The following is a 27905-nucleotide window of genomic DNA, read 5'->3' as shown; positions in this document are numbered from 1 at the left end:
TCACATTTTCATTACAGAATACACATTTTATTAAATCCTCTCACAGGAAAAAAAAGGGCGGATTTTAATTTGAATGTCAGGTACCAGTTCATATCAATTCATTTCAGTATTATTATTTTTTTTAAACGACCTGAGTTGTAATTGCTTTTCAGTGGAGGATGTATTTATTTATTTATTTAATTATTTATTTTACTTAAAAATGTGTAATGCAGACATTGTGTTCATTTATTGTTAAGTTGCTAACAGCACTACTTTTAACTTCAAACTACATAAATAAATGAAGTGTCTTCAGAGTCAGCTTTCCACACAGCATCTCTGGAAAAAAAGAGCTGCATCTTATAACTGCTGCGGTTTTCACCTCAGGCACTGAAAGCACACCTACTGAACAATATACATCATACAAAAAAAGTGTATTTCCACATATTGCCTCAATGTTTACACATGCCCATACTAAGCCTAAAATACACAAACATTTTTAATTACACATGCTGAAGCAATATGTGGCAAACCTCTTCTGCAAGAAGAATAATGCAATTAATTTCCGGTTCGCCTTCGGAAATGCATGTGACGTCACAGATAGCGGATAGTGCATGTGAGTTGTGAATTTTGCAATGTTTTATAGCAGATAGATGTTAATACATGGTGTGAATAGGATAAAAAAAGAAATCCAGTGTAGTTTTGTTTGGGCTTTAAAACCAGATTTGGAAACTAATGATGTAGATCAATGACACTGATTTGGTGAACCATCACTTTTACTTCCAACGCATTAAATGTAATATATGAGATTGAAGAAATTCTTCAAAAAATGTTTTGCTCCTCCAGCAACATTTTATTATGAATGCTTTAAAGAAATCCCATTTGTCATACCACTTCCTGTTTGGCTGATTGCATTTGTAATCAAACACTGAAATGTATCCCTGCGTGTAGTCTGTAGATGATTCAGCCCTTGAGGCCAGTGATTTATTTAATCATCAATTCGTCCGACCCTGTAAATGAATGTAGTTGTATTTCCTACAATACCACAAGCTATTCAGAAAACAAACCTTTTGCATTCGTGTCAGCCTGGCTTTACAATTGCTGAATTTAGATAAGTAATACATATTGAACTAAGCAAATTGCAAATATACAACATTCCTCAATGCTTTTCACTGAAGGGTTTTGTAGATGTTGATATATGGAAAATAAGGGGGAAAAGCATGAAGCTTCATCCTCACACCTCCGTACACACCTCTGCTGTGCTCAAATATGACTCATCCTTCTGTTTAGTCTGACTAGCGTTTTGTTCCTGACAAAAGAGATTCACACGAGGACCACACTGTATCATATTTTCCCAAGAGGCAAAAACACATCCAGTCTTTGCATTAAAAGATACAAGGAGATTTTTGTCTCAAATGATTTATTTTATACTGCTGCATCTCGTCTTTAGTTTGCAGTATTAACATTGTCACTGTCACACAAGCACATTCTGATCATGAATGAGGAAACTCAAAGTATTACAATACCAAGAAAACACTGACATTCTTTCTAAACACTTTACTCTCTCTCTCTCTCTCTCTCTCTCTCTCTCGTTTAGTTTTAATTGAAGCAGACATTCCTCAGTTTGTTGATGAAGGATACCAAAATAACTTTACTGCCTTAAAAACACCATTTGAATGACAATGACAAAACACAAAGCAGATAGAAATGATTGCGATTTAAAACTTGAAGGTGAAATGCACATTTGATCTCACTGTTCTTACAGTGTAGGTCATTGTATGTGGCATAAAATGAACATCTGAAAATGACTAGTCACTATGGAAACGTAAAATGGGGAAAAAAACAGGCTGATACACAATCAGAGGAGGGCACACACTGACACTGTTCATTTAGAAATTAATGACGCAAACACATGAGGAAAAAAAAAACACACGACTTGATAGCATGTTAGTATATAAGACCTTGATGGAAAGCGAAACCCATTTTCATTACAGCCAACTGTAGCCCACGTGTTAATTTTATTTTTGCTGCGCTTAAAAATAGCAAAGATTTGCTTGGTCAAGATTCAGTGGCCGCAAAGTAGTGTAGAGTGTTATTTGTAAAAACCGATTCTATTTTGCCAGCTATGCTTTTTCTAGCTATGCTCTGGAGACCAGACACTTCCTCGGAAAAAGCCATTATGGGAAGCTAATTGTGAACCGTAAATGTCAGGTATGACTAATGCATGACCTGCTCTGAGGGACTGCAAGTGTCCCATGTTGGCTTTTAACGCTCTGGTGGTTGCAGTGGAAATGCATTTGCTAAAAGACTGCAACAAAACCAGCAGGACTTAAGTGTGTGCTATGCATCACAGGCTCCGAGGAAGCAGCGGAGGTTTGCGTTTAGTCATCCAGGCATTATTCTTTCCTGCTGTGCATTCTGCTACATACTATTTCAAGTATGTGAAGAGTGGTGTGTTTGGATAATCTACGAAAGTTCTGATATGACTGGTATGAGAATCTTTTTTTTTATTCTCAGGTGCTTAATTTTGGTGCCGTGTATTAAGCATTCAGGGTAATTAGTTCTTACGGCACAGATATGAACAGTGAATTAGCTGTAAAATCCTCAACCATAGCCTCGTTTTTTATTTCTGCTCATTCTTGTTTAATAAAAGCTTGGTGATTCAGTGAATTCATTCTCAGCAACGTATTTTAGATAAAAGCACTGGCAATGAGTAAATCTGTTAACCAGTCCTTCCAGAAAAACGCGATTATGTAATGCATAATCAGCCAAAGGCCGGATATTTATGCGGGGTCACATTTTTTTCAAATACGCCTCTCTTTTGCCGCTTAAATTGCCGATTTCAGAAAGCAAAATATGCGGGGCTATCATGATTTTATAATCCCTGTATTTTCGTTGCAAAAAACTCACATATATATAAGCAGAAAGTTGAAAAATGTTGCGTTTACTTCACACAAGTAAAGCGCCATTTTCCCCCTATTGCCATGGGAACCTTATGAAGTGACATAATTACGTGACGTGAACATCATCTGCAAACTCTGCTGTGAAACCAGGGTGAAACTTGAAGCGCGCAAATCATTCTTATTTGCCAAGTTGATGCAACTTTACAGTTGTAAGATTGCACTTTTTTGTTACAGAACAGTACCAAAAACTAACAGTTGTAATTATATTAGTAGTATGTAAAATAATTTACGTTGCAGTAAGAGATTGCAACTTAAATATTCTGTAATTTAGTATGCTCGCTTATCATAGGAAGTAATAAGAAATTACTCTTTACATTAAGGTAGTAGCCTAGTGAGAAAAAGGTGTAGGGGGAATCACCTTTTTTTATCTTTTTCATCAAACCGCAGTTTTAGCAAGTTCACGCAATTTCATCGCATAAAATTGCAAAAATATCCCACATATTCCATCACATTTTTTAAGAAAACGTGCCGCAAAATCAAGGATTTTTGCCCGCAACAATCACAAAAAAAATCTGGGTTTTTCTGGAGGGACTGGTTAACCTTAACAAAAGCACTGCACCAATAGAAACCTGTCCTCCTGTAGACATTTTTCCCTGATCTGTTGACTCTTATTTGAGATCATGTATTTTTAATCAGATGTATCCGTTTACAATTTTTATTGCAGTGTCCAGGTTACGCTTTTTACACATTGATATAATTCAGCAGTATAATAATAGCAATAACGATACTTAACTCCAGGCGGAAGTTACTTAACTCCCACAACAGAAGTCCAAGTACAGCTTGTTCCTTACTGTTGCTCAGTTGTACTTACAATTTTACATGAAGATGGTAAAGCATAACCTTTAGAGTTTAGCCTTGCTTTTAAGTGGTTACTTACAATAAAATTTCAAAAAATTAAGAATTTTATACTATGTTTTGTGAACTTAATGCCCTTAAAGACCTTGTGTATAATCAGGGTATTCACTGCTATTGGGTATTTCAAATCACCATGGGAAGCTAAATGTGGCCATTTTCAATTCTACCAGCTTCCAACTGAGGTCTGTACCATAGGAATTCAAGTCAAGCCCCAAATCACTATTTAGCCACCAGAGAACCCATAGTTTTCATGTTTTTGAAGTTCTTATGCGGATGACTACACCAGATTCAGTCTCCATTGTTGTTGAAATAGACTAGTCGACCTTTAACTCAACATCCCCCGTGTGTTCGTTCTCATGCCTGCGAGCTTCGAGACATCCAATACATTATTAATAGATTCAATCTCAGTCCCTTTCACCTGAAAACAAAACCTGCCTTTTTGTTCAAACATCCATCTTAGGATTTGAGGAAGGTATATAGTACATTTTTTAATCATCTGTCTTGAGTTTTGCGAACTCTCAAGATTTCTTTTAAATCAGAAGAGACATTAAGTGATGCATTTGGGGAGAGAAAGGACACATCGCCATACCATCCACGTGTAAGGTCATTTCTATTCAGTTCAGACATCTGGGAGTAAAAGAGAATCGGTTAAACGCAAGCAAATCCTTACAGATATAAAATAAACAATTGTTTTCCTTGTTATTTTTTTTCTTCTACCATGATAACTCTTGCAGCCTATGTTGGGTCAAAACGAAGATTTGGACTTTCGGACAAAACAAAATACAAAGAATTTACTACACAAAGCACAGCCCTAAACAAGTGGAAACGACATACATGATGTGTGTATAAATGGTGCTGAATTTCACAGAAGAATTTCAATTCATATATGTGGACTGCATTGTCTTTGATATTTTATTTCTTGTCCTGAAGTTCCGTATCGCGATCATGAGCATTCGCTTATATAACATACAAAGCGGTGTTATTTTGGACAACTTTCTGTCCTTTTTAATGGCACTCACAGACTGCAGTTGGTATATTCAACAGTGCTGGTTTAATTGGGCCACACGCATATACAGGGTTTAACGGAGTAAGTAAGTAATGAGAGAGAGAAACGGAGAACGGCTTGAATTCTCTTTAAGGTTCGGAACGAAGCACAGTTGGAAAGGGAAAAACAAATCCAAGGGCACTTACTCCCTTTTGATCCTTACATGTGTCCTTTGGAATAGCTTCCCTTTGGGTTTGGTTAATTGGATTGCTTATTTGTCGGTAGTATATATTCTTCACCTGAACTGCTCTCAGACTTAGTTAAGTTTTAGTCAGTGTGGTGTGACACAAGGTGAAGCTTACATTATATATTTATAGTCCCCAGTTCTTCTGGTTCATCCTCTTCTGGTTCATCCCTTTCTCTGATTTGGGCGGACAGGCAGTCCACGGGGAGGGATGAGAATGAGACATTTAGAAAAAGACGTTCAGAGGTGGTTGTGTAGTATCGTGGAGTTCTGTAGTCCTTCTCTGGCTGTGCTAAATGTGGCCTGGTTTGGACAGATATGCAATGAGGGCCACCACTACGCCTACGTAGACCCCCGTTCCAATGGTGATGGAGAGAGCGGCTAGGAACAAGGCTCGTCTAGATGCGATGCTAGCCAATGGGAAGTCTCCCTTGGTTACGGCTTTGCTGGTCTGGAACAAAGAAAGGGAGTGGTGAGAAAGAAGCAAGATCAAAGGATACATTGACCTGTTTTCCATTCAAGGGTAAATTGCATTGAACTATATAGCGCTTCCTTGATGATGCTAAGGGCTGAATGGAATATCGGAAATGTTCTAACGCACAGCGCCGAGACAAACATCATATGCTTTTACGACATTTTAAAAATCCATTCGACCCACCTTGAAAGGGAGTGTCACAAAGAAAAGTACCTTTTTGAACATAAACATTAAAGCAGCCTTTTAGGAAGCAATGTGAATGGCCACATTTCTGATGGGCTGAACAGATCTAGAACAGAAAATAAAGCAAAATTCTGGACCCAATCAGCAAGCAGGTTGTCTGTAGACCCTTAAAAAGTATTCAAATGTTTTCTGTTCACTTTTCAAAAATATATGGCCATAAAAAAAGTCATGCTTAATATGACATGGATTTTTAATTTTTTTGTTTAAATGTTGTTCTTCTTCAGTTGCACTTTTGTAGATGAAACAAAGAACTGATACAGATTTGCCTTTTCAGGGTTTAGACTACATCTATTTAGAATAACACCTCAGAATGTAAATGAGGAATAAAAGAGACCCTTATATACCTTTTAATTGTGTAAAAAGTGTTTAGTTTTTTAGCTATTTTTGGCTTTAGATAATGTTGAAAATTGAAAGATTTTCATTTTAAAATCCACTAAAATGTAGAAAACAACCACCCTAGCAACAAAACAAACACTAAAATGAATGTTGTTATTATTATTGTTTCGAAATCTGGGTTGTATTAAAAGAGAATAAAAATAAAAAAATAAAAAAAACCTAACCTAGATGAGTGAGCATTGTTCAGAAATATTTGACTTATGATGGCCAACTTGCAAACTGAACAAATATCCTTTATAATAAAGTTGGGTACAGCTTCAGTAAATACACTCAATTCACTACTAGGCAGTTGTACTGTTTATGTACTTATTTCTTTAAAGATCTTTGTTTTTTACTTTTGGGAACACTTGATATTTATGTTTTTGTTATAATTGTCATTTGCTTTGTCCCTGCTGCTTTCACCTTGTGAAATTTCCTTAAAAAAACACCTTTGAGGTTTCCGTCATGATCAGTGATGCAGCAGAGAAGCGAGGGAAAGCGGTATCCGGCATTGCACAGACGTTGTGTTTGTCAGCAACTAACTTCTCGCATTGTTTCTTTCTTATTATAAACATTGGTGTCAGGAGGGATGAGCCAAATGTGATACAGAGATCAGAAGAAAATAAAATTTTCGCTTATGATGCAGCTGTTGCAATTCTCTCGGTACATAGCAAAACAGTTGTCTTGTAGAGTAAAACACTCAGCCTTGTACTATTACCCCCCCGTGTGTTTGAAATAAATGACATGTTACTTGAAATGCCAATGAATGGCCTTATATAATGTTTACTGTTTCCATTTAACCCCATGCTGGAAGTACACTGTGCTGAGAGCTATTAGGCTTAAAAAGAGAACATCACACTGCCTTCATTTCTTTAAAAGCGAGGCCTATGGAGCCCCATGTAATAGTTTAATCAATCCATTTCCCTGTTCAAATTAATAATTAAGTTCTACTATGATGCTCATTTACCAAGAACATGGCTCAAGGGCTGCATGAATTTAATGGGGTGAATTCTTGTAGAACGTGCAGATAACTAAACCCACTCTATTATGCACAACGTTGTATTATTTCCCTACAGCATGGTGTCTGCTACTTATAAACAAGCAAACATGCTTTCAACAGTCGCTTTGTGTGATTGTGTCACAACCCTTGGGAATCTGCTGTCCATTTTAGTATCCTCATGAGAAAAGTGGAAAGAGTTGCCAGTCACACACGTCTGCTGCCACTGTCGGAGGCGTCTTGCTCTCTTTGTCACTGCATCTGACCCTGTAGTCCAGGGAAATCATTATTGATTTTCACTCCTACATTTTGTAGCAGTCAATAATCGGTTGTTTGGACACGCCAGGGCTGGTACGCCAACTAAGTTGCCATGTTAACATCCATTCCATTCATCCATCTATCGCTTTGATTTCTATGCAGTTGTTATATCGGTGCTTCTAAATTCTGTTCTAAGTTCTAAACAGAATGATGGCTCATTTTACCTTTTAAAATCGCCACTTTCAGCCATTTAGGATTAAATTAACTTTGTGATCGAATATAATCAAAAAACTGAAAACTATCCAGATAAGTTCACCCTGCATTCTACATCTACTGTATGTGTAATGGCCTTTTGTAGAACTAATACTGATGTTTATATCAACATCCTTAAATTTCTATACAATTCCAAGAGCTTAATTAGTTAGAAAATGAAGACAAAGTCACTTTCTCATTCAGTAGGAGTGAGACAGAGGTGGATGCTGAGAGGAAGGAGGAGTTGGAGGCAAATGGTTGGCGACATTCCTCATGAACATTCAACCCTGTGCCGCGGGGAAAGTGAGAAAATCCGTTCAGGATGTTCTCGGAGGAATATTCTTAGCCAGGAGACGGGTCAAAAACATTCACATTTTCAGCAGATCTCATTTCCATCCTCCTCACACACACACACACACACACACTGAAGTTGCATTCTGGAGAACCTTCGCTGAACAACACCACCATCATTATAATTACTCTGGGAGAATTCACTTAGCTCCTGACAAAATAATTCACTCTGGCCGTGTCTGCCACAGACTAAATTACAGATAAGAATAAAACGGCTCATTCCATAGTAGAAAAATAGATATCTATTGCTTTGAATGTGAAAATGGAGCTGAAAACATGGCCTGTGCTCATCACACCAATCTGATCTGTGGATTCATGTTTACACTATTTGTTTTAGAGAAGTGCATGATTATTTTACAGTCACACAAAGGAGAGCTGCTTGTTCGCATGATGGGTATTATAATGAGGCACCTGTTCTGTATTATTAGAGGGAGCTGAAAGAGATCACAAACTCTTTCTCTCATGAGATTACAGGCTTGTTTGCAGGGCACAGATGAAAAGTGTTGAAGAATTCATCTTGTCTGTCTCTTGTGTTATAGCAGATTCTCAGCAGGCTTAATGGTTAGGCTGTGGATTTGGTTGGTGGGCTCTGCACTTACCCCCTGAGAAAAGTAGAAAGCAGCAATGCCCAGAGGCCAAAAGCAACAGAGCATGGAGAAGATAGCGAGGCCCAGGTGATCGCGAGGAGGGATGACGATGAAGTTGTCCTCGCTCTCACTGTCGCTGGAGCAATCCGTCTGTAAGGAGAGAGAAGTTTCAGTCAAATTATGTCAGTTTGGTCACTTTTTTTCAAGTCATGTATTTATAGTCTGGATTACAGGATTATTGTTAATGCAGAGTAAGGTCTTTTAATGTTTTTTGAATAAAAATGATTTCCAAGAAATCAAAAATACACTAAAAACAGTTAAAATTTGAAATATTATTATAATTTTAAATAGCCGTTTTCTTTTTAATATATTTATTGCTGTGATGGCAAAGCTGAATTGTCAGCGGCTATTACTCCAGTCTTCAGTGTCAAATGATCCTTCAGAAATCATTCTAATATGCTGATTTGCTGCTCAGGAAATGTATTATTATTATTATAAATGATAAAAAGTGTTTTGCGTCTAAATTTCCTTTTTCTTGAAACAGTGTTTTTTTTTTTTTATTTAATTAATTTCGCCGAATACAAATAATATATTTCTTTAAAAAAAACGTACCCCTAAGCCTTTCAGGCCTAGTGTACAAAAAAATATATGAAAAATAAAATTCATAATAATAAAAAATAAATAAAAATGTCTTCTGAATCCCCCTAGTACTTTGCTGGCCCAGATTTCATTACTTTTTTCCTTTCCATTTTTCTTTGTCCTTTCTTTTTATTTTCACAAATTATCACAATTATTTTTTATGTGATAATCAACATTAATTAACCTACACGTTGTTCACAAAGCTTGCTTTGAATCGGAGCAGAATTTCCACAACTTTTTTCTGAAGTTTTGATTGTTTGTCAGTTCTCTCCTTTGATTCTTGTGATTCAATTGTGTAACTAAAAATACAGCATCCACGTGAAGAGTGTGCCAAGAGGAAAGCTGTTAGGAAAATATTTCTGTACTGATTCACAGCAATAAGCTGCAATCATCAGTGGTGAAGGATAGCTCTGTCACTGGGGTTTTATCTGTGAAAATAATAGGCCTACCTCTCTATTAAATAACATGAGACGTTAGATTGGATTTCTCCGTAAGGAGGGGGTGAAGTGGCTTGTGCACATGGATATTGTCATGTTTTCTGCTGTATAGTCTGGTACATTTCTTTGCAAAAGCCAAAATACTGGTTTGTTTTTTGGCTTCAGAAACGGACATATCCTTGTCATTTATACTAAAGATATCTGACAAATATCAGACCATATAACGTATCGTCACACCTACACTTTTTCTCACTGCTTATAACCAAACCTTGACATTACATAAGAGGATATAAATATTTCATTAGGCATTTGTTAGTCAGTCTCCTGTGTTCTGTGGATGAGCAGTTTAGTTCTTTAAAGTGAAACAATGTGGGGGAACTTTCGAATGAACTGTGCCAGTTGATAGCATTGTTTATATGCATAGTTCACTTTGCAAAATAGTGGCATTATCACTTAACTCTGCAAAAGCACCAACCAAATCAGTGCTGAAAGCAATTTGCACCGTGCAACTCCTTTTGTTGTGGGTTGGTTTTGAGTGCTAGGTTTTGGAGGATGTGGTATACTTTCTGAAACTATAGATCATCTCTGCAGCAATTGACATGATAGTGACGAAAGGCAGTGGTGTAATGTAAAGTAAAAATACTTTAAGTATTTTTTGGGAGTATCTGTACTTTACTTGACTTTCTATATTTCAGCCAACTTTTATTATTACTCCACTACATTTCCTAATTATATTACTTTTACGCCGATACATTTCCCATAAGTATATTCGTTACTTATTACAAAATACTCAGAAGAAAACAGACTGCAGGAAAGCAGGTTTGATGAATCAGTGGTCTGGCGTTTGCAAATTAGACTCCTTAAAAAAAAACACCTTTGCTCATGTGCAAACAAGTGCGTGCTGCGTACAACCGCAGATTATTTCAAGTTCCACTCAAGTCACGTCAGGTGTGCGATACAGCATCGTCTGTGATAATATGCTAAGTGTTGTTGTAATGATGTGCAATCTGTCGTTATCAAGTAGGCTATATCACCAAATCACACACAGAGTGCACCCACATCGATTTATTAGTCTATTACAACTCAATATTCCAGGCATTTTAAATTGTATACTTATACACACATATTAAATTGTATACTTTTTTTGGCTTGTTTATCTGTATCCTGCATGCCTAATGCAATGAACTATCCAAAAAGTGGAATAAAAACAGATAAGCCAAAAACAATCTCATCATCTCTGCTTTCAGCTGCAAGGCATAAAAAAATTGTGCATTGTGTTATTAGTGATCTAACCTGAATGTGAGTAATCTGGCAGCGGTGTCAAATGGTTAAGCCCCTGAGCCAATGTCCCACAGCCTGGCCCCTGATAAGCCCACCTTCTACCTCTCAGGTGCCTCTCCTGAAAGAGGGTGGGTGGGGGTTGACGGCAGATGCTGTCACTGCCTGCCAGTTTCCTGACAGGTAATGACAGATTAATGGATGGTTTTATCCTTTCAGGGTGGCAGGAGGCACAGGAAGGAAAGCGTGTAATTTATGTTACCAAAATGCCTCCCCCAGCATGAGCACGATGAGCCCTGTCCTTCTCCCCGTTTCTGTCTTTTCTGTTCTTTTGCGATCCAGTGCTCATCTAATAGAACTTCATCTCGTTTTCAAGGTGATCGATGTCAACGCTTTCAAACTTACGTGCGTGTCATGTGTGAGGGCTGTGGATGAGTGCCCTCCTTTGGCGCAGAGAAAATTTAATCCATACAAATTTGTAATTAGCTGATTAATCAAATCTATCCAAATTCCAGTTACTCCGTTTGACACGTTTTCATCGCAATGTAATAGGAGTAATATTGTTTCATGTCAAACTGAAATTATCCTCAGATGGCATGTCCCAGACCTCCCATCGCCTCATCACTGACCATCTGATGCATATTGCACACAAAAATGCCAAGCTCTGACTGGAATCCACACTTTTGATCTGATTTGCTGGGTGTGTGTTGAGGTCTATAGTATAAAGGTGCAGGAAACCTATTGTTTTTGTATGGGTTATTCTTTTATAATACTGTTCAGAAGTCAGGGGTTGGTAATATTTTTAAGAATGTTTTTAAAAGTCCCTTATGCTCACCAAAAAAAAGCAAAGAAAAAAACAGTAAAACTGCAATATTTTAAATTATTATATAATTATTATATAAGTTGTGATTACAGTGATAAGTTGGACAATTCTGCAAATCATTTTAAAGATATAAACCAGTTATTTTCCAATGCCAGGGGACACTTTAACTAAAGAAAACCTCTACATTTGCGAAACCATACAGCATTAATTTTAGTTTTTCAAATCATCAGCAACATCTGTATCCATTCTGATTCCAAAGCCCTTGGACATATAGATAATTGTTGTTTGTGGCTGTTATGTCAGAGCGCTGCCCAATTATTGTTTTCAATAAGTCCGCTGAAGTTGTGTTCAGAAGCTAGCGGGTTTATATAACGAGCACTTTTGATAAAGAACTCTTGTTTTTGCCAAGGTTTTCAAGGCTAATGGCATCAGATTTTTGTTTGAGGTTTCAAATGAACTGGATATCCATGAACAAAACTGAACACTCTGTATTGCTTTCTGAATGCAGGCAGACTTGTGTCCACATAGAGAGTTCTTGGCCACAATAAGGTGCAATGAGGACCAGACTTTTTGAGGACATGAGACTAAACTGAAATTAGTTCAGGCTTGGTCTTTGCCATTTCATAAAGCAAACCGCAACTCGTGCAGTTTTATTCCAAACTGCACAAACATAGATTTTATGAATTCTTCTTTTGCCGCAGTCTCCATTCACATCTGTCTGACTTCGAGCAGTCTGTAGGGAGAGCCGCACAAATGGAAATTGATGTTGAGGATGGAAAGTGAATGAGGCGATCTAAACAGCAACCGGTAAACTGATGGAAAGGTGTTGGGGGAGGGAGTGGGAAGACGTGGGCTATGGAATAAAAGAGCTGTCAGGTGAAAAGCTCTCTGAGGCAATTATTTCCCAACAAAGGGACAAGTTACTGCATCAGCGATGTCATTGGAGGTCACTGTCCCGGCAGGTGTCATGGCGTCGCTGAAAACAACCGCATACATTTTTAATGGGACTGTTCACAGATTATAAACAGTTGGCTCGTGGTAGGGAGTAGTTAAGTTGTGTCATGCCAGGTGCTGGCAGCATTTCAGCAGCAGGTCATGAGGATATAATTCATCGAGGGGTTGATAAACGTCTAGCGCATGCCAGACAAATAAAAAATACTGACTTAGTGAGCTGTTAATAAGCCCGGCTGATTTATAGACCCCACCACACTTACATATGGCATGACCTGTGTTCAGGGACCACAGTGGGATTCTCAATCTCTGACATGCAGAGAAAAGAATAATAATTATGTGCCATATATTTTCCAAACCATATTTCCAAATGCATTACTTCTCTCTTCCAGGATCCACTGATTTACCTGATGTTTGATGGCAAATGCTTGTTGATAGAGGCTTAAAGAAAAGCTCAAGGCTGTAGTAGCAATTTATTGGCACTTGGGCTCAATACAAAAGCCCGGCATAAACCCTTGTAATTGATATTTGCCACTGATACATTAGTACAGTAATATGTTTTGCAGTGTTTACTCTTGCTACCCTATCCATCAACAGTTATGATAAATTAAATTTCGGTGGAATACACAGCAAGCTCATTTATCTTCAGTCTGTGTAAATAGCCTTTGATCACCTGGGAACTCAGCGTACCCTCTCGCCCACAATGAAGCAGTAATGAGATTAAGAATGGGTTAGTGTTGACAGAGTTTTGTGGGTCTTAATAATTTAAAGACTAATTAATTGCCTGGTGCCAGCGCTTTTCATTTAGACTACAGAGGAGTGTCAGAGAATCACCATTAGTCGTTCAATAGCTGGGTTTCTATACCCCTATTTTCATGCGCAGTTTGGGATATCGCATAAAAAACGCTGGATGGAAATGCCAAGATGCGCATAAAATATAAAAATGCACAAATCGTGCACTCAACTTAAAAAAGATTACATTTCTTATCCAGTAAGAAAACACAATGGAAACACATTTACTGAATAAATTCCTTAATGTGCATCAAAAAGACATGACTTTGTGAAGGGACAGAATAAAACTGGACCAACCAACAGACCGATATCATTTCACAGTATCTGAAAAGTTAGTTTTGTCAATATAAAATGCTAAAGCAAAGTCTTGTAGTCAAAGTGCTTCATTATAATAATTAACTCTGAAGCCTGTAATTTATTGTATACAAAAAATATTATATGCAGTGCCTTCTCCTGTACTGCAGCAAATACAATTTTTCTTCATGATATTTAGAGCAAGTTAATCAGAAAGCGACAATTTTGTTCTCTTCAACCCACTGGATTAAAAATATGCTTTATTCATAAATGTTTTATGTAAAAAGCCTGATTTTAATGATGACTGATGTTTTTTTTTTTTTTTTTTTTTTTACAGATACCCAGCTAAATCTGAAAATCTTACATTACATCTGATATTTACATTATGATGTTTTCCAAATTATATTTGCAAATAAATTTTTTTGATTTTAGCTTGCTCCCGGCAGGCTGCTTTATATCCCATGTCTTTCAGGAGCTATAGAACTACATAAGCAGCTGATGTTTTGACATGGCCCTAAAATTCACCTCGAGACTGGCATAAGGGACCCTGGAAACTGCTGGTGCAGCAAAGCTTCAGGGGAATATGATTATAAGTTAAAGAACTTATTCCTTTGTCTTTCTTTCTGTCAGAAAGGACATATTTGTGAGGCCACATTTCAACTGTGAGAGTTTGTTTGCCAGGCAGAAAGAGAGAAATGAAGACAGTTTGACAGTAGACAACTGTACACAGAAAACCCAGTGCAGCCTTTTCTGCATTTTCACAGTCAGCCATCAGAGCAAATGTTTTCAACTAAACAGTCATCATCAGAGAAAATGTTTTCTATGCCTAATAAGTGCAATTCAAACATCTCCACAACTGTGACAGAAACAGCCCTCAGAAAAGTATCATTTCTGTTTTCTACAAGGAATAACATTTAAGAGAGAAACTTTTTTTTTTTTTTGGATGTTTAATCAGTAGTTTCCTCTCATTTAAATAAAGTTTGACCAATTGTACACATGCACATACTCTAAAAACTTTGTCCAAGTATAATGACTGCACTAACAACTGAAAAACAATTATTCATTTGACGGCACATTAACACAGATGGTGTGCGAAGGCAGATGTTATCAAATGGATGACAAAAGAAACTAATGATGATATTGACTGGAAAGTTCAGTGCTATTGATTGCCAATCATCAAAGGGACTCCAGATGTTAGATCATTAGCAAACCAGCTTTAGGGCATCTATAACTGATCATATTAAAAACATATACTTAATGATAGTTTATGATAGGTTACAAGGTATTTTCACAGTAAGGCTCATACTATATGGGTTATGGACTGATATCCGTATCCCCATTTTATGCAGTTTACATTTAAATTTGTTTTACTGTCATCCAACATAAACATGTTAAAATTAACATTGATTTTAAAATCTTGCTTATTACTTATAAAGCCCTGCATGGTTTAGCACCTCAGTATTGGAATGAGCAGTTATTGCACTATAGTCCTCTATGTCCGCAGTGTTCTCAAAACTCTGGCAATTTGATAATACCTAGAATATCAGAATCAACTGTGAGTGGCAGATCTTTTTCCTACTTAGCTCGCAAACTCTGGAATAACCTACCTAACATTGTATGAGAGGCAGACACACTCTGTCCGTTTAAATCTAGATTAAAGAGCCAGCTCTTTAACCAGGCTTACACATTTAACACATTTCTAATATTCAAATCCGTTAAAGGATTTTTAGGCTGCATTAATTAGAGAAATCTGGAACCTGGGAACACTTCCCATAACACCCAGTGTACTTGTTACATCATTAGAAGAATGGCATCTATGTTAATATTAGTCTGTTTCTCTCTTACCATAGCCACCAGATCCAGTCTGTATCCAGATCAGAGGGACACTGCAGTCACCCGGATCCAGTATGTATGAATCTAGAGTACCCCCCCTTCCCCGTCTATTTATAAAGTGGACTCAAAGTGAGGAGATGGGGTGGAGGAGGGATGCTAATAAACTGTCAATGGATAGAGTTAAGTCAGCGATATTTATACTATGGGATTGATTACTTGATTATGGTCCACCTATGTCGATTAGGCGAAGTATTTGACGTGCTCAAACATCATAAAAACATAATTTAAACTGAACTGAATTGGATGACAATATAATTGAATTCAATGATGAACTGCCTTTTTGCTTTATTGACGCACTATTTTCCCATTTAATGCTGTTCAGTTGCTTTGTCACAATCTATATTGTTAAAAGCGCAATATAAATAAAGGTGACTTGACTTGTATATCAAGTGCGATATATCACGATGATATTGTTATTGTGGGCACATCAAAATACAGAGAAAAATTATGCTACATCAAAGACGCGTGTGCACTCTTAAGGCCTTTCCACACACGAATATCGGACGTGATGACGTGCTGCACCAAATGCGGATGATTTTTAATTTTTTTTACCAGTCCAACGAATATTTTCAGTTTCGCAAAGTGAAAACACGGGACGTCCAATAATATTTGAGCAATACATCATGTGGGCAGAGCAACTGCTGTTGCACAAAAGGTCGACGCAGTGGCGATAAAAGCTCAAAAGACTGAATTGAGGACTTTCAACGAACATACAAAGCCCGCCTATTATAATCAAAAGCAACTATAGATCACAATCGGAAGTTATTACAAGCAGTCGATAATGGTTTAAAGTGACTTTTAAACAAATGCATCATTAATTAAATATATTTTCAAGTGTAGCTTTATGCTAACTGTTATATATTATATATTATGGGATATTCTTGACAGCATTAAAGAGATTTGTGTTTCTGGTGTATCTTAATTTAAAGCTGTATATTGAGCAGCAGACCATATACAGTATGAGATGCATATCTAAGGAAAAATCCATTGTTGGTTGGCACCACCTATCATGTAGGCTATTTATTTTCAAACCTTTTTATTTTAATCAGGAATACAACATGACCTAGATATTGTTTGAAAGTGTTTTGATTATTTATTTTTCAGTCACACTTTACATTAGGGCTTCATTAGTTGACATTAGTTAACATAAACTGCAATTAAAAAAATTATTCTAAATCCTAAATCTTAGGTAGTTCCAATATTTAATAACAAAGTTAAAATCATAAGTTGCAACTGTGACTTTTTTTTATTTTTATAAGCTAACATATTCTAAGAGTTTTATTATTATTTTTTTAAAGAGTAATAACTTCTGGAACAAATATAGCTATTGCTCATTGTTGATGTTAATGCATTAACTAAGGTTAATGAGATCTCATTGCAAAGTAATATGTATTGGTCTTTATTCTTTTGCACTTAAATTTAATCTGTATAAAATGTTTAACTTTGAAGATTTAAATACAATAAAGCATTTCACAAAAAAATAATAATTATTTTTGTTCTAAGAAAAAAGTTATTAAGTCTATTATACTGTATTATGACAACATTTTTTTGCAACTAAATTTCAATTGTGATAATGCCGTATACCATGATAAAAGCATTAGCAATTAATCGCAGCATGAAAATTAGATACCAGTATATCCCTAATCCAACACAATCTCGACGTTAAAAACACTGTTGAAAGGAGTCTTTAGCAGATTTCCAATCAAATATCTATTATCATACTGTGATGCCCAAATTCACTTTTATGAGTGCCCAAATTCAATTTTAGTTAAGTTTTCTTAATTTTAATTATTTTTTTATATATATAAAATTAAAATAAACATTGCCTAGTGTTAGAAATAATTTTAATGTCCATCTATCTGTATTTCTATTATATGTTGAATGACATTTCTCATCACAGCTTTCTGTTGGTCACAGCATGTGGCTCAGTAGTTTTAGATTATTTTAATTTTGGTGTATCCATAGTTGTATTAATTGCATAAAGTGTCCAACACTGATAAAATTATAATTATTATCATGATGCAGCCAATAATCTATAAATGGATGGATATCACAATTCCATATGCTTTTTTCTAAGTAAAAATAAAACTATTATAACGGTCTATAGTGGTGAAACCTTTTTTTTTAAACAACAGACAGAGCAGATTATACATGGCTCCTACATTTACATATAAAAAGTGAATTTTTACATCCTAACATGTAATGCACAGATTGAAAAATGGATATTAATTTTGAGATTTGCCAAAGATTCCTCCACCATTTAAGTTCAGCTTATCAAAAACAACAGGGATAATGAGCATGAACCATCCATCAACATAATCATCGTCATCTTTTCATTTAAAGGAGGCTCATTCAGGATTCTTAAGTTAATATGCACTGATGAGAATCTTTTAAAAAATGCAATTTAGCCATTTCGACACTTCCATATTCAAGGCAATGTGATAAGTTCTTATTTAATACTTACTGGATAATTTGTCCTCAGTGCATTCTTTCTATGATTAAATCTGAGGAGAAGAAACTAAATTGGCTTTAAAGGCATCAAATTGGGGTTTAAGAAAGTAAAATAATGATTTCGGAACATCCTGTTACTGCTACACAAAAACACTAGGACCATTAGTGGCTCTTTTCCACTAGAGGAAATCATCCAAATGAGATCTGCTGTCAATCCCTCCTCAAACAAGAAGCTCTGACAGATGTGTGTGTGCGCTTTCCAAGAGTGAAGACAACTAAGGCACAGTTCACACTTTTCTGTTACACACAAGATCTATTTCACAACACTCAGAATAAAGAACAAGAATGGGAACAACAGAGGTGTCTCTAGAGGCAAACTCCCGAGTTCACTTTATCATTGCCACAGAGGAAGAACAGAGGGATCTTAAAGCTATAGAATACAAATGAAGAAAAACAAGGCTCAATGTCACAGGGATATTACTAATGCACTGTAGAAATATCTCTCAAAGGATGCTCATGAATATGCTATTATGAGATGTAAAGTGACTGTGTGAACCTGATGAATCATTAGCCATTCAGATGAATCGTTCTGATCTCACACTTGCTCACTGAAATGACTTTTATTTGACATAACTCAGCCCCAGATGGAATCTGGTGACTTGTTTATTTTCATACACATCTGTGCCCGATTTTTGGGAAAATCTGTATAATTTTGCAGTAAACACTGTTTTTTTGACTGGTATTGGCCGATACTGGATATTTAATTGCACACTTTCTATTTTTATATTTATTTAATAATTTAATAATGGGCAAAAAATTTATATAGAATCCCTAGTTGTCTTTAAATTGCCCACTATACCACAAGCTGTGATCTGTGGAAAGCTGTCAACATTTATTTTAATTTTAAGGATGATAACTGATAAATGAGATTTAAATTAAACAAAACAATTGCTACAAGTGAATGGCTAAATGGACTTGTAACATTTAAAAACTAATCATTTTAGTTGTTCATTATGGTTCTGTTCACATTATATGCTTTTATTATTATTATTATTATTATTATTATTATTAAAGGTGCAGTGTGTACATTTTAGCGGCATCTCGCAATGAGGTAGCAAACTGCACACAGAAAAGCTACAGTGGCCGACGAACATTGTTGTTACTTTTTGTTAATCAATCTGTCAGTGTTTTATTCGCAAGAGCAACAGAGTGACAAAATGGGCTCTTTAGAGCAGTTTGTCCTTTTAGGGCAACTGTAAAAACATGGTGGTGCAAAATAGTGTCTTCCATGTAAGGGGACCCGTCGTGTATGTAGACAGAAATTTCTCATTCTAAGGTAATAAGAATAGAAAGGTTCGTTATGCACCACTGAATCGCATTATATGGCATTTCTGACAATAGGTCATCCTAAATATTACATAGGTGTTAATTTGCTTGCATGTTTTGTAATATACTGTAAAACATGCCACATATCATGAAGATATACCACAAGGCTGCCAAGGTCCCGATCCCCACATGCAGAGAATGTCTTTAATATCATCAGACAACCCCAGCGAGCGCCGGAGCTGCTCAGCATGGAACTACATCCATTGTGAGACTCCGAAAGGCTCTGAATCCTGGACATGACCTGAATACATATTCCTCTCACTGAGCTTCAAGGGTGACGGACCCCCATCTAGCACCATTACATCCCATCAGCAGCACTGAACATTGCCCAACCCCTCTTATTAGCTCTTGCCTATCTGCCGAGAAATTGAAGGGATAGTTGTCACACATGATCCAATAGAGCCAGCGGATGTAGCTAGAGCATAAAGTGATGCTCTAAAGCAGTTTCAAACCCCAACTAGAAAATTAAACCTTTGGAGGTCAGGCTTTTGAAATTTGAAGCCTTTCCAAATATGGTCTTATATTGTAGAGCAGGCTATAACTAGAAACTGGTGTTCCCCGGGAGAATTGAGCTGCGATGCTTTAAGGCCACCTGTCAAGGACCTGATGAATTAATCCAGCCGTACAAAACAACACAAGTTCGGCTTCAAAGAACGCTTACCTCGTACTCCACGTATTCCTCTTCCTCCACTTCATAAGACACCGTCTGGATTTTCACCTCATTTTCATCCAGCAGTTTCGCCTGTGGGTCCTCCGTACTGGGGGTCTCCACCACTACGTCCTTGTCTTTCTTCTCCATGAAGGTGGTCTCGCAGCACTCGTTTTTGCAATCCTTGCCCTTGCCGCTCACGTCGTCCTTGTAAAGGATGAAGTTAGGCTTGTAAAAGGCCTCCACCGCCAAGTGAAGCGAGGTGGCATCCAGTAGCTGGGCTTTAGCCTTGCCATTTCCTCCTGTGACTGCAACCCCGCCTCCGCCGCCACCTCCTCCACCAGTCACAAAGTAGTTTATAATGTTCTCCTGATACTGGTTGCTGTGGAAATCGCCTCCATAGCCATAATCGGCCATCACCATGTGTTTGCTGTTCTTATCCAAAAGAGGGTTCTGAAGCTCACTTAGGCTCTCCATTGTAAAAGAGCAGAGTGCTGGACTTAGTGTTTAACAGTCGGATGGAGAATGAAGAGAAGGAGCGATGACCTTGGCTGGACTGATGTGACAGGTGCTAATGTGTTCAATAGGCCGTGAGCTGTAGGAGGAGTAAGAGGAGAGAGAAGTGAGGGAAAGACATGGACTATTGAGCACATGCAGAGGAAAGTTTAATAAGACCAAACTGCCAGGATAGACAGGTGCTGGGCAATGGGAAGGCAGCCATGCAGTTAACACATCGATGTCTGTGGCACAAAGAATGGCTTAGGCTACAGTTGATCTGCAAAGACTCTTATTAGGGACTGTGACATAAATAATGCAGATTGAGGGGCTTTGCAAAAGAGTAGTTGAGTACATGTCAGTCTGGGGAGAGAGTGCTTTTCTTTCTGGTTTCCCGCTGTTTCATTCGCATTCAAAAACCATCATGTCCCATTGCTCTCTGCTCAGCTAAAAAAATATGGTTATCAGACCAGTCAGATATCAGTTAACTTAATTCTGCTGCCCCATGACACTCACTGATAATTCGCTGAATGGCATTCCTGACAGTTCATATACCATGAAGGTAAAGTAGACAACTTTGTTACAAAGGCAAACCCCATCATGCACAATGACCCATCTTAAATACCTAACTGGAAATCCAGAATTGAATTGAAGGGGAAATATGTAGTTAGTCCTGGACATACAGTCCTTTGTCTTAATGGAATGTCTGGTACACAGTGTAGATTTTATTTGTCATTTTATGATCTCTTTTCGCTTTTTATGTCGATTTCATATGATGGTCTTTTGTGTCTGACATTATTTATTTTGCAATAATAGACTGGTATGAAAAAGTAATAATAGGACATCAATCTCGTGAATGACTGTACAGAAAACACAGAGGCAATAGTACACAATTTGAGTAGATTTCACTCTTATTGAAAGTACTAAATTATTTCAGACATCTCAGAAAAAAATCCATTATGCTTTTTATTTGACTGTCAATAAAATGTTATAATTAATAATATATGTAATGTAATTAGTTATTAGAAATATGATAAAATCCACAGTATGCTACCACAATTTGCTATGAAAGAATTCTAAACTTATGTAGCACTGAGATTTTAGCAGAAATATGAAGGCAGTTGTTGTGCATTGAGTCCATTATCAATCATTTACATTTAAGCATATGCCAGATGCTTTTACCTAAAATAACTTACGATGCATTGAATATGTACAATTTACCATGCATTCCCCAGGAATCAAATCCATAGTACCATACTGTCTGAGCTACAGCAATGTACAAACTATGTTTTCTTTTTTTGTCATATTTTAGTGCATGTTTGTGTCATGACATGCAGCGTGTGAGCTGTGGTGCATTCTAGCTTCCTGTGACTATATTCAAGATGAGGCAGTGTTTCCACCATCTGCTCATGATTATGAAACACATTTGAGCTGAAATGGATTGATGAATCAACACATTATCAGCAATAACAATTAATGAATCATCCAATTTTATAGAAAACTTTTTGCTCGCAGAAATCTACTAACTGTCTAAACTCTTTATATTTCAATAGATTTTATGTCACTAATAAACAGTAAACAGGCTTGATTTCTAGATGGACTGATTTTAAAAAAAGTGAGCCCTTACCCTGGCAAGTGGTTTAAAACCAGCCAATCAGATTAGCTCTTTCAGATTGAAAACCTGCTCTCCAGTTTTGTGTGCAGTGTATGTTCGAAGGTCTGGGTGGGCTGTAGTTGTGCCGTCTGAGCCTCAGACTAATATGTATCAGTATCTTTAATATGTGACTGATGTAAAGTTAAATAGTGTTGCAGGTTTATGATGCTCTTTAACTGAGCACATCAATTGTACTCAGATCTAAATCCTTTCAAAACTCTCTTGTGATTGGAGGAAAAAGCATGTGGATGCAGTGGTTGGTGTGCCCTCTCATACCTTCTCCTCATTAATCTGTGATTTAAAATAGCAACACAATCAGATAGAAAGCAGATTATTTCAGAGCTTTTGATTTGATTGTGCCAATGCCTCTGTGGATTGTCAAATGTTGGATCGTGCGTCAAGGAATGCTGACTTCATGCTTCACGGATTGTTTGAGCTCCCCCAATTCTCAATACACATTTCAACACAGTCAGCATCTACTGAGCACAGTCTCCCAGTGCAATAATACTACACCATCAGAGCTAACTAATGAAAAGAGTCTCTAGTCTCTAGAGATCAAATTATGAATTAGGGAATAGATTGATGATTAATTATTCTAGGAGCCTTCCCAGTTTGAATGTCAATCTCTCTCTAACGCTCTCTCTTTCTCTCTTTCTCTCGCTGCATTGATTCCTGGACCGCTTCGACCTGCATCTTCAACAAAGTGGCTGCTGCAGATCCATTCCTCACATCCATTGGCTTCCTCTCCCATGCTAGTCATCATTTCTCATCCTGCCTTAATAAAACAAGGTCTGTTTCTGGTAAAAGACACTACTAGTATAGAATGAATAGTGTGTGCATGGGCTGTCTTGTTATGCAAGACTGAAGCAATTACGTTGTATAATGTCAAAAAGAAATGAGATGGTTAAAAACGACAGCCACAGCTTTTACATATTCTAATAATCTAAAATCATTTAAATTAGTTTAAATTATGTTTTTATAATGTATGGTGTCTTTGCTTACCAAATTCAAATGCAATTAATTATTTAACTTTTTGCCATTAATCATTTGATGGCATTATTTAGTGTTGTTTTTCGTTATTAAAATCAGGCCATGCTAAATTTGCCCGAACTCTGCATGTATGCCAGTAGGAGCTGCATTAGCATGTCACAGCAGACCTAATTTCCATTTCTGCTACTCTATGTTTGTAGTCTGCACCGCCCTGGCAACTGAAAACAGAAAAAAAATCCCCTAGGTTCTAACTGCCATTAGGATCTAGGAAATGTGAAATTTCACATGGCCTTAAAGCATTTCTTTTCAAAGGGAGACAGGCCTTAACCTATGAAACATGCTAGCATAAGCTGTTGTTTGTAGATGAGAGGCTGGTGTTTACAGCTATAGTTTTAGAATTGGTTGTACAGGATGCGTTCATTGGTGGAAAAATCATTGTGGAATTTTAATTTCAACATTTTTTTTTTCATTACTACGCAATACACTTCCACACTCTCTTGTGAATGTGAAACAACATATTTCCTTCAGTTGAAAGCAACTGGTAATGAATGTCCATTTGTTTTAATTGAATTTAACACTAAATTAAATGTAATACACTTTGCAGAGAACCAGAATTCTGTGTTTTATTTTATGGTATTATTGAATACAGCTAGCATTTAAATTTTGTGCATCTTTACATAATTTTACATGACAATATTATTGTAGTTGATGTTGTAGTTATTTCTAGTTTCAGTTGAACAAGCAAAAGTATGTAGGCAGCTATAATCTGTCAGAATTGCTCTGTTGAAACATTTGAAAAATAGAATTGCCTATGATTCATTTCATCATTTAGACTGAAGCAATTCAGCTTAAGATAAAAAAAAGTGTCTTTTGAATGATAAATAAGTGTCTTTTAAATGATAAATAATAAGTGTCTTGTACTGAATTGAGTCAGAGAGTCCTTCAAATCATTTTAAAGACCCGGTAAGATTCACAATAAACCTGTGCATTTCATTTCTAATTTCTTTTTTAGCTTCATGAATGTGTTTTGTATGGAATCTTATTAAGAATTTGTAAAGATTAAATATTAAAGTCCTTCCCGGAAACATTCAAACTGAAAACATCATTTTAAAATGGTGATCATGGCAACCACTATTTAGCTATTCATTATGACTGTGGTGTGTGTGTGTGTGTGTGTGTGTGTGTGTGTGTGTGTGTGTGTGTGTGTGTGTGTGTGTGTGTGTGTGTGCAGCTATAGATTTGCATCTCTAGAAACACCTGTTAAGTGTGAAAATATCCTTTGTGAAGGTCAGGTGAGAATGAGATTCTGAACAGCATCCGTACAGGAAGAAATAAACAGTTTATTAGAAAAAAAGGGCTGTTTATCCAACAAAAAGTAAAACTGAAATGACCATTGTTAAATAACCCTATTGGAATCCAGTCAGCCCACACAGTTTCACTGTCACAATGTGACAGACCAATATAAAGAAACAGACCTTTTATCTATTAAAACCAGCAAATAATTAGTTAAAAAAAGACCATGCACAGATTTCTCAGCTCTTCTATTTTTATCTTGAATAGGGTTAAACTGGATTATAAAAGTCACTAATGAAAAGGGTCACAACACAGGAGGTTTTCTCAGTAATTTGTATGTATGTGCAAATATTTTCATTTTCATACAAGTAAGACAAGTAAGACTAATGCATATGGGTGCAGTGACTCTTAATTTGTCCATTGCAGAGAAATAGTTTCAAAGCAACTTAAATTTGTGATTTATGATTAGGCATCCTAAACCAAGAGAGGTGCAACATGCTTTCATTCTTCATTGATTATAGCACCTTCCTCCTTGTGCTGAGGTGCAATCAAATCCCTTGACAGTGTCTTAGTCAATTAAGCCTTATGAGTCTCAGCCCTTCTGAATTCTAATAGGATAGAGGCTGAAAACACTTTAGCAGTGTTAATGTGTCGGGTAAAATGGATAATGGAAACTTTTGCTACTCATGTATGCACTTTAATCTCCCCCTGCAAAAAGCTGGTACAAGAGAGGGGCGGAAGAATGAAGCAACGTTGACTTGTAATACTAAGAGGCTATTTGTACTCTAGTGTTAATTTAATTTGCATATTTGTAATTATCTGTTGATGTTGTTTCACTCATAGCCATACAACCTGGCTCATGACTCATGCACCTAGTGGATGAAGGGAAAATCAGAGCAGGAAGATGAGAGAACAATTGCTTTTTCAATTGCCTATCCTACTGACGAAAGTGAATAATTACAGAACATCTTTAGCAGTACCTTATACACCATTACCCTTTAACTAGCAGAGAATGAGAACTGAATGATCCATGATAAAAAATAATAACATTAATGAAAAGTAATACACAAACATGAATCTATCTATCTTCACACACACTCAAAATCATCTAGCAAAGCATGCATATATGAATGTGTGTGTGTGTGTGTGTGTGTGAGTGAGTGAGTGAGTGAGTGCGTGCGTGCGTGCGTGCGTGTGGGCGGGCGTGTTTTTGTGACATATCAGGACACAACTCTGTATAATGACATGGGTATGACACAGGTATTACAAGGAGAGGGTGACTTATGAGGACATAACCCCTGTTCCCATTTTCCAAAACGCTTATAAACGCTTATTTTTTTGAGAAAGTAAAAATGCACAACGTTTCCTGTAAGGGTTAGGGTTAGGTGTAGGGACATTAGAATATACAGTTTGTACAGTATAAAAACCATTGCCTATGGGATGCCCCCACTTTTCACTAAAACAAACGTGTGCGTGTGTGTGTGTGTGCGCGTGTGTGTGTGTGTGTTTGCATAATAAATCTGGATGTTCCTTGTGAACTGTACTGGACAGTGTATTGTACTACACAGTACTTTTGAACTGGCAGAAATATCGTGCATAAAACGATAAATAGATTTTGTCATATCAATAATGCTTAAAATAACGATAATTAGCCAACATAAAATAAGTAGAAGCACATGACGTATCTGTAAACAAATGTAAAGTGTACAACTTTTAATTCAAGAGTGCATAAAAAGCATCAAAATCTACTTTATAAGTATTCAAGCTGTAATAGGCAACATTCTCGCCTAGGTTTGCTTATAATTTAGACATTTGTAGGCTACAGTAGGCTATAACTCCTTATAGCAGTAGCCTAATTCATATGGGTATTTACGATATACTGAGAATATCTGTTAATTCCAGGAGACAGTTTTAATGTAAGCGCCCATATTTATGACACTTTTTTTTCAGCCTTATATTTGGAAATGTCCATGTCTTACCTCGCGACTCAGCAATCCAGTTGTCCGGCTCATTCGATTTGATTCAGTTACAATTTGACAGTCGACTGGCTTTCCAAAGAGATGTCAAACGGTTTGAATCCGAGCCTCGCATTGCAGAAGCCCGTGAGGCGCCGGTAAACTCGGTAAACAACAACAGCTACCTCTGATTTCTAAAGATGAACACGAGCGCCGAAACAATGAGCAACCTGCTAAACGTTAATGCTTGTAGCAGTTCTCGAGCAACAGATATCCGCCTTTACTAAATAGAGGCAATAGTCTGAAAAGCGAAAAGTGAAATCACTGACAGTAACACGGTAAAGCTTTAAAAGAGTCGTACTGTACACCAAACCTCATAGTAGTACGAGTCCGCGCGCATCTTTCAGTTGAGCTGTTCAGGACCGCGCGAACTTTCTTGTCAGAAGATTTAAAACCACAAAAAATATATCTCTTGCTCCTCTATTTTACTGTAGTAATTCATCAAGTCACATTAGTCAGGATATTGCTGCGCAAAGCTGTAAATTCCCGTTCCATATATTTCAGGAGGCTATGTTTCGTTCTGAGAGAGCAAGGTGGAAATGCTGTCAGTGACGGGGTGAACGGACTTTCCGTTGTGCGTCCCTCCAAACAAGACGCGAAATATGTACCGTGTGTCCTGCGCGCGTCGATGGGTTTCCGTTGACTCTCCTTTAGCCGATATAAAACACAATACTGCAGGTTTGCGTGGGTCGAAGATCTTGGGGTTATAAAGCGTATTGATTTCACATCTTGTGAGGGAAGCTCCGCTGGGAATGTTGACGATAAATATTAGAGCAATTTTTTTTCAGGAGTTATATGTCCATGGAAAAGGCGTGTAGATGGACATACTGTAACCCTTTAGGAGGAAGTGACATGATTGAGTCATTCTATGAAATGGGAGCCTTGTCACTCGTGAACATAGTGTGTAAAGTATGTACATATACATATACATATATATATATATATTAAATAAATACATCTTTGTTTCATTAGCACAAAAATATATGACTAAATAAATAGTACAGCAGTTAACCATATTAAAGGCATATCTACCATACAATACCAACAGTAACGATTTTAATATGGCTTGAGATTGCACAATGCTATTTATTAACATTCTTTATCTGATGCTGTGTTAATCCGTATAATGAAATTTCCTTTAAAATCAGCTTTTCAAAACAGATAAGGCGCCCATTTCTTGGAACAACCCAATTATGTGTAAGATAAGACTGAAGACATAAAGATCATTGCTTTTGAAAGGTAATCTAACTTGAAACGATAGATTCAAAGAGATTTTGAAACATTGGCTATTTTTCTGTGGCTGT

General features: G+C 36.8%; 1 protein-coding gene and 1 long non-coding RNA gene across 2 annotated transcripts in view; one reads left to right on the top strand and one right to left on the bottom strand.

The window, feature by feature from the left end:
• LOC127983408 (uncharacterized) overlaps positions 1 to 27905 on the top strand; it is a 55436-nt gene that overhangs the window by 22083 nt on the left and 5448 nt on the right. The window contains exons 2-3 of the long non-coding RNA XR_008160439.1: positions 15626 to 15680; positions 23008 to 23092. This is a non-coding gene — a long non-coding RNA (uncharacterized LOC127983408). The remainder of the gene's footprint in view (positions 1 to 15625; positions 15681 to 23007; positions 23093 to 27905) is intronic.
• On the bottom strand, positions 1380 to 27305 carry syndig1l (synapse differentiation inducing 1-like). Its single transcript, XM_052585589.1, has 4 exons — positions 26566 to 27305; positions 20167 to 20749; positions 8574 to 8711; positions 1380 to 5474 (listed from the first exon to the last, which is right to left on the bottom strand). Exons 2-4 carry the CDS (start codon positions 20629 to 20631, stop codon positions 5316 to 5318), a joined length of 762 nt encoding a protein of 253 aa, XP_052441549.1. The 5' UTR covers positions 20632 to 20749; positions 26566 to 27305; the 3' UTR covers positions 1380 to 5315.

The sequence above is a fragment of the Carassius gibelio genome, chromosome B20 (genome assembly GCF_023724105.1).
Source record: "Carassius gibelio isolate Cgi1373 ecotype wild population from Czech Republic chromosome B20, carGib1.2-hapl.c, whole genome shotgun sequence".
NCBI lineage: Eukaryota > Metazoa > Chordata > Actinopteri > Cypriniformes > Cyprinidae > Carassius > Carassius gibelio.
This window is presented reverse-complemented; position numbering and strand designations above follow the sequence as displayed.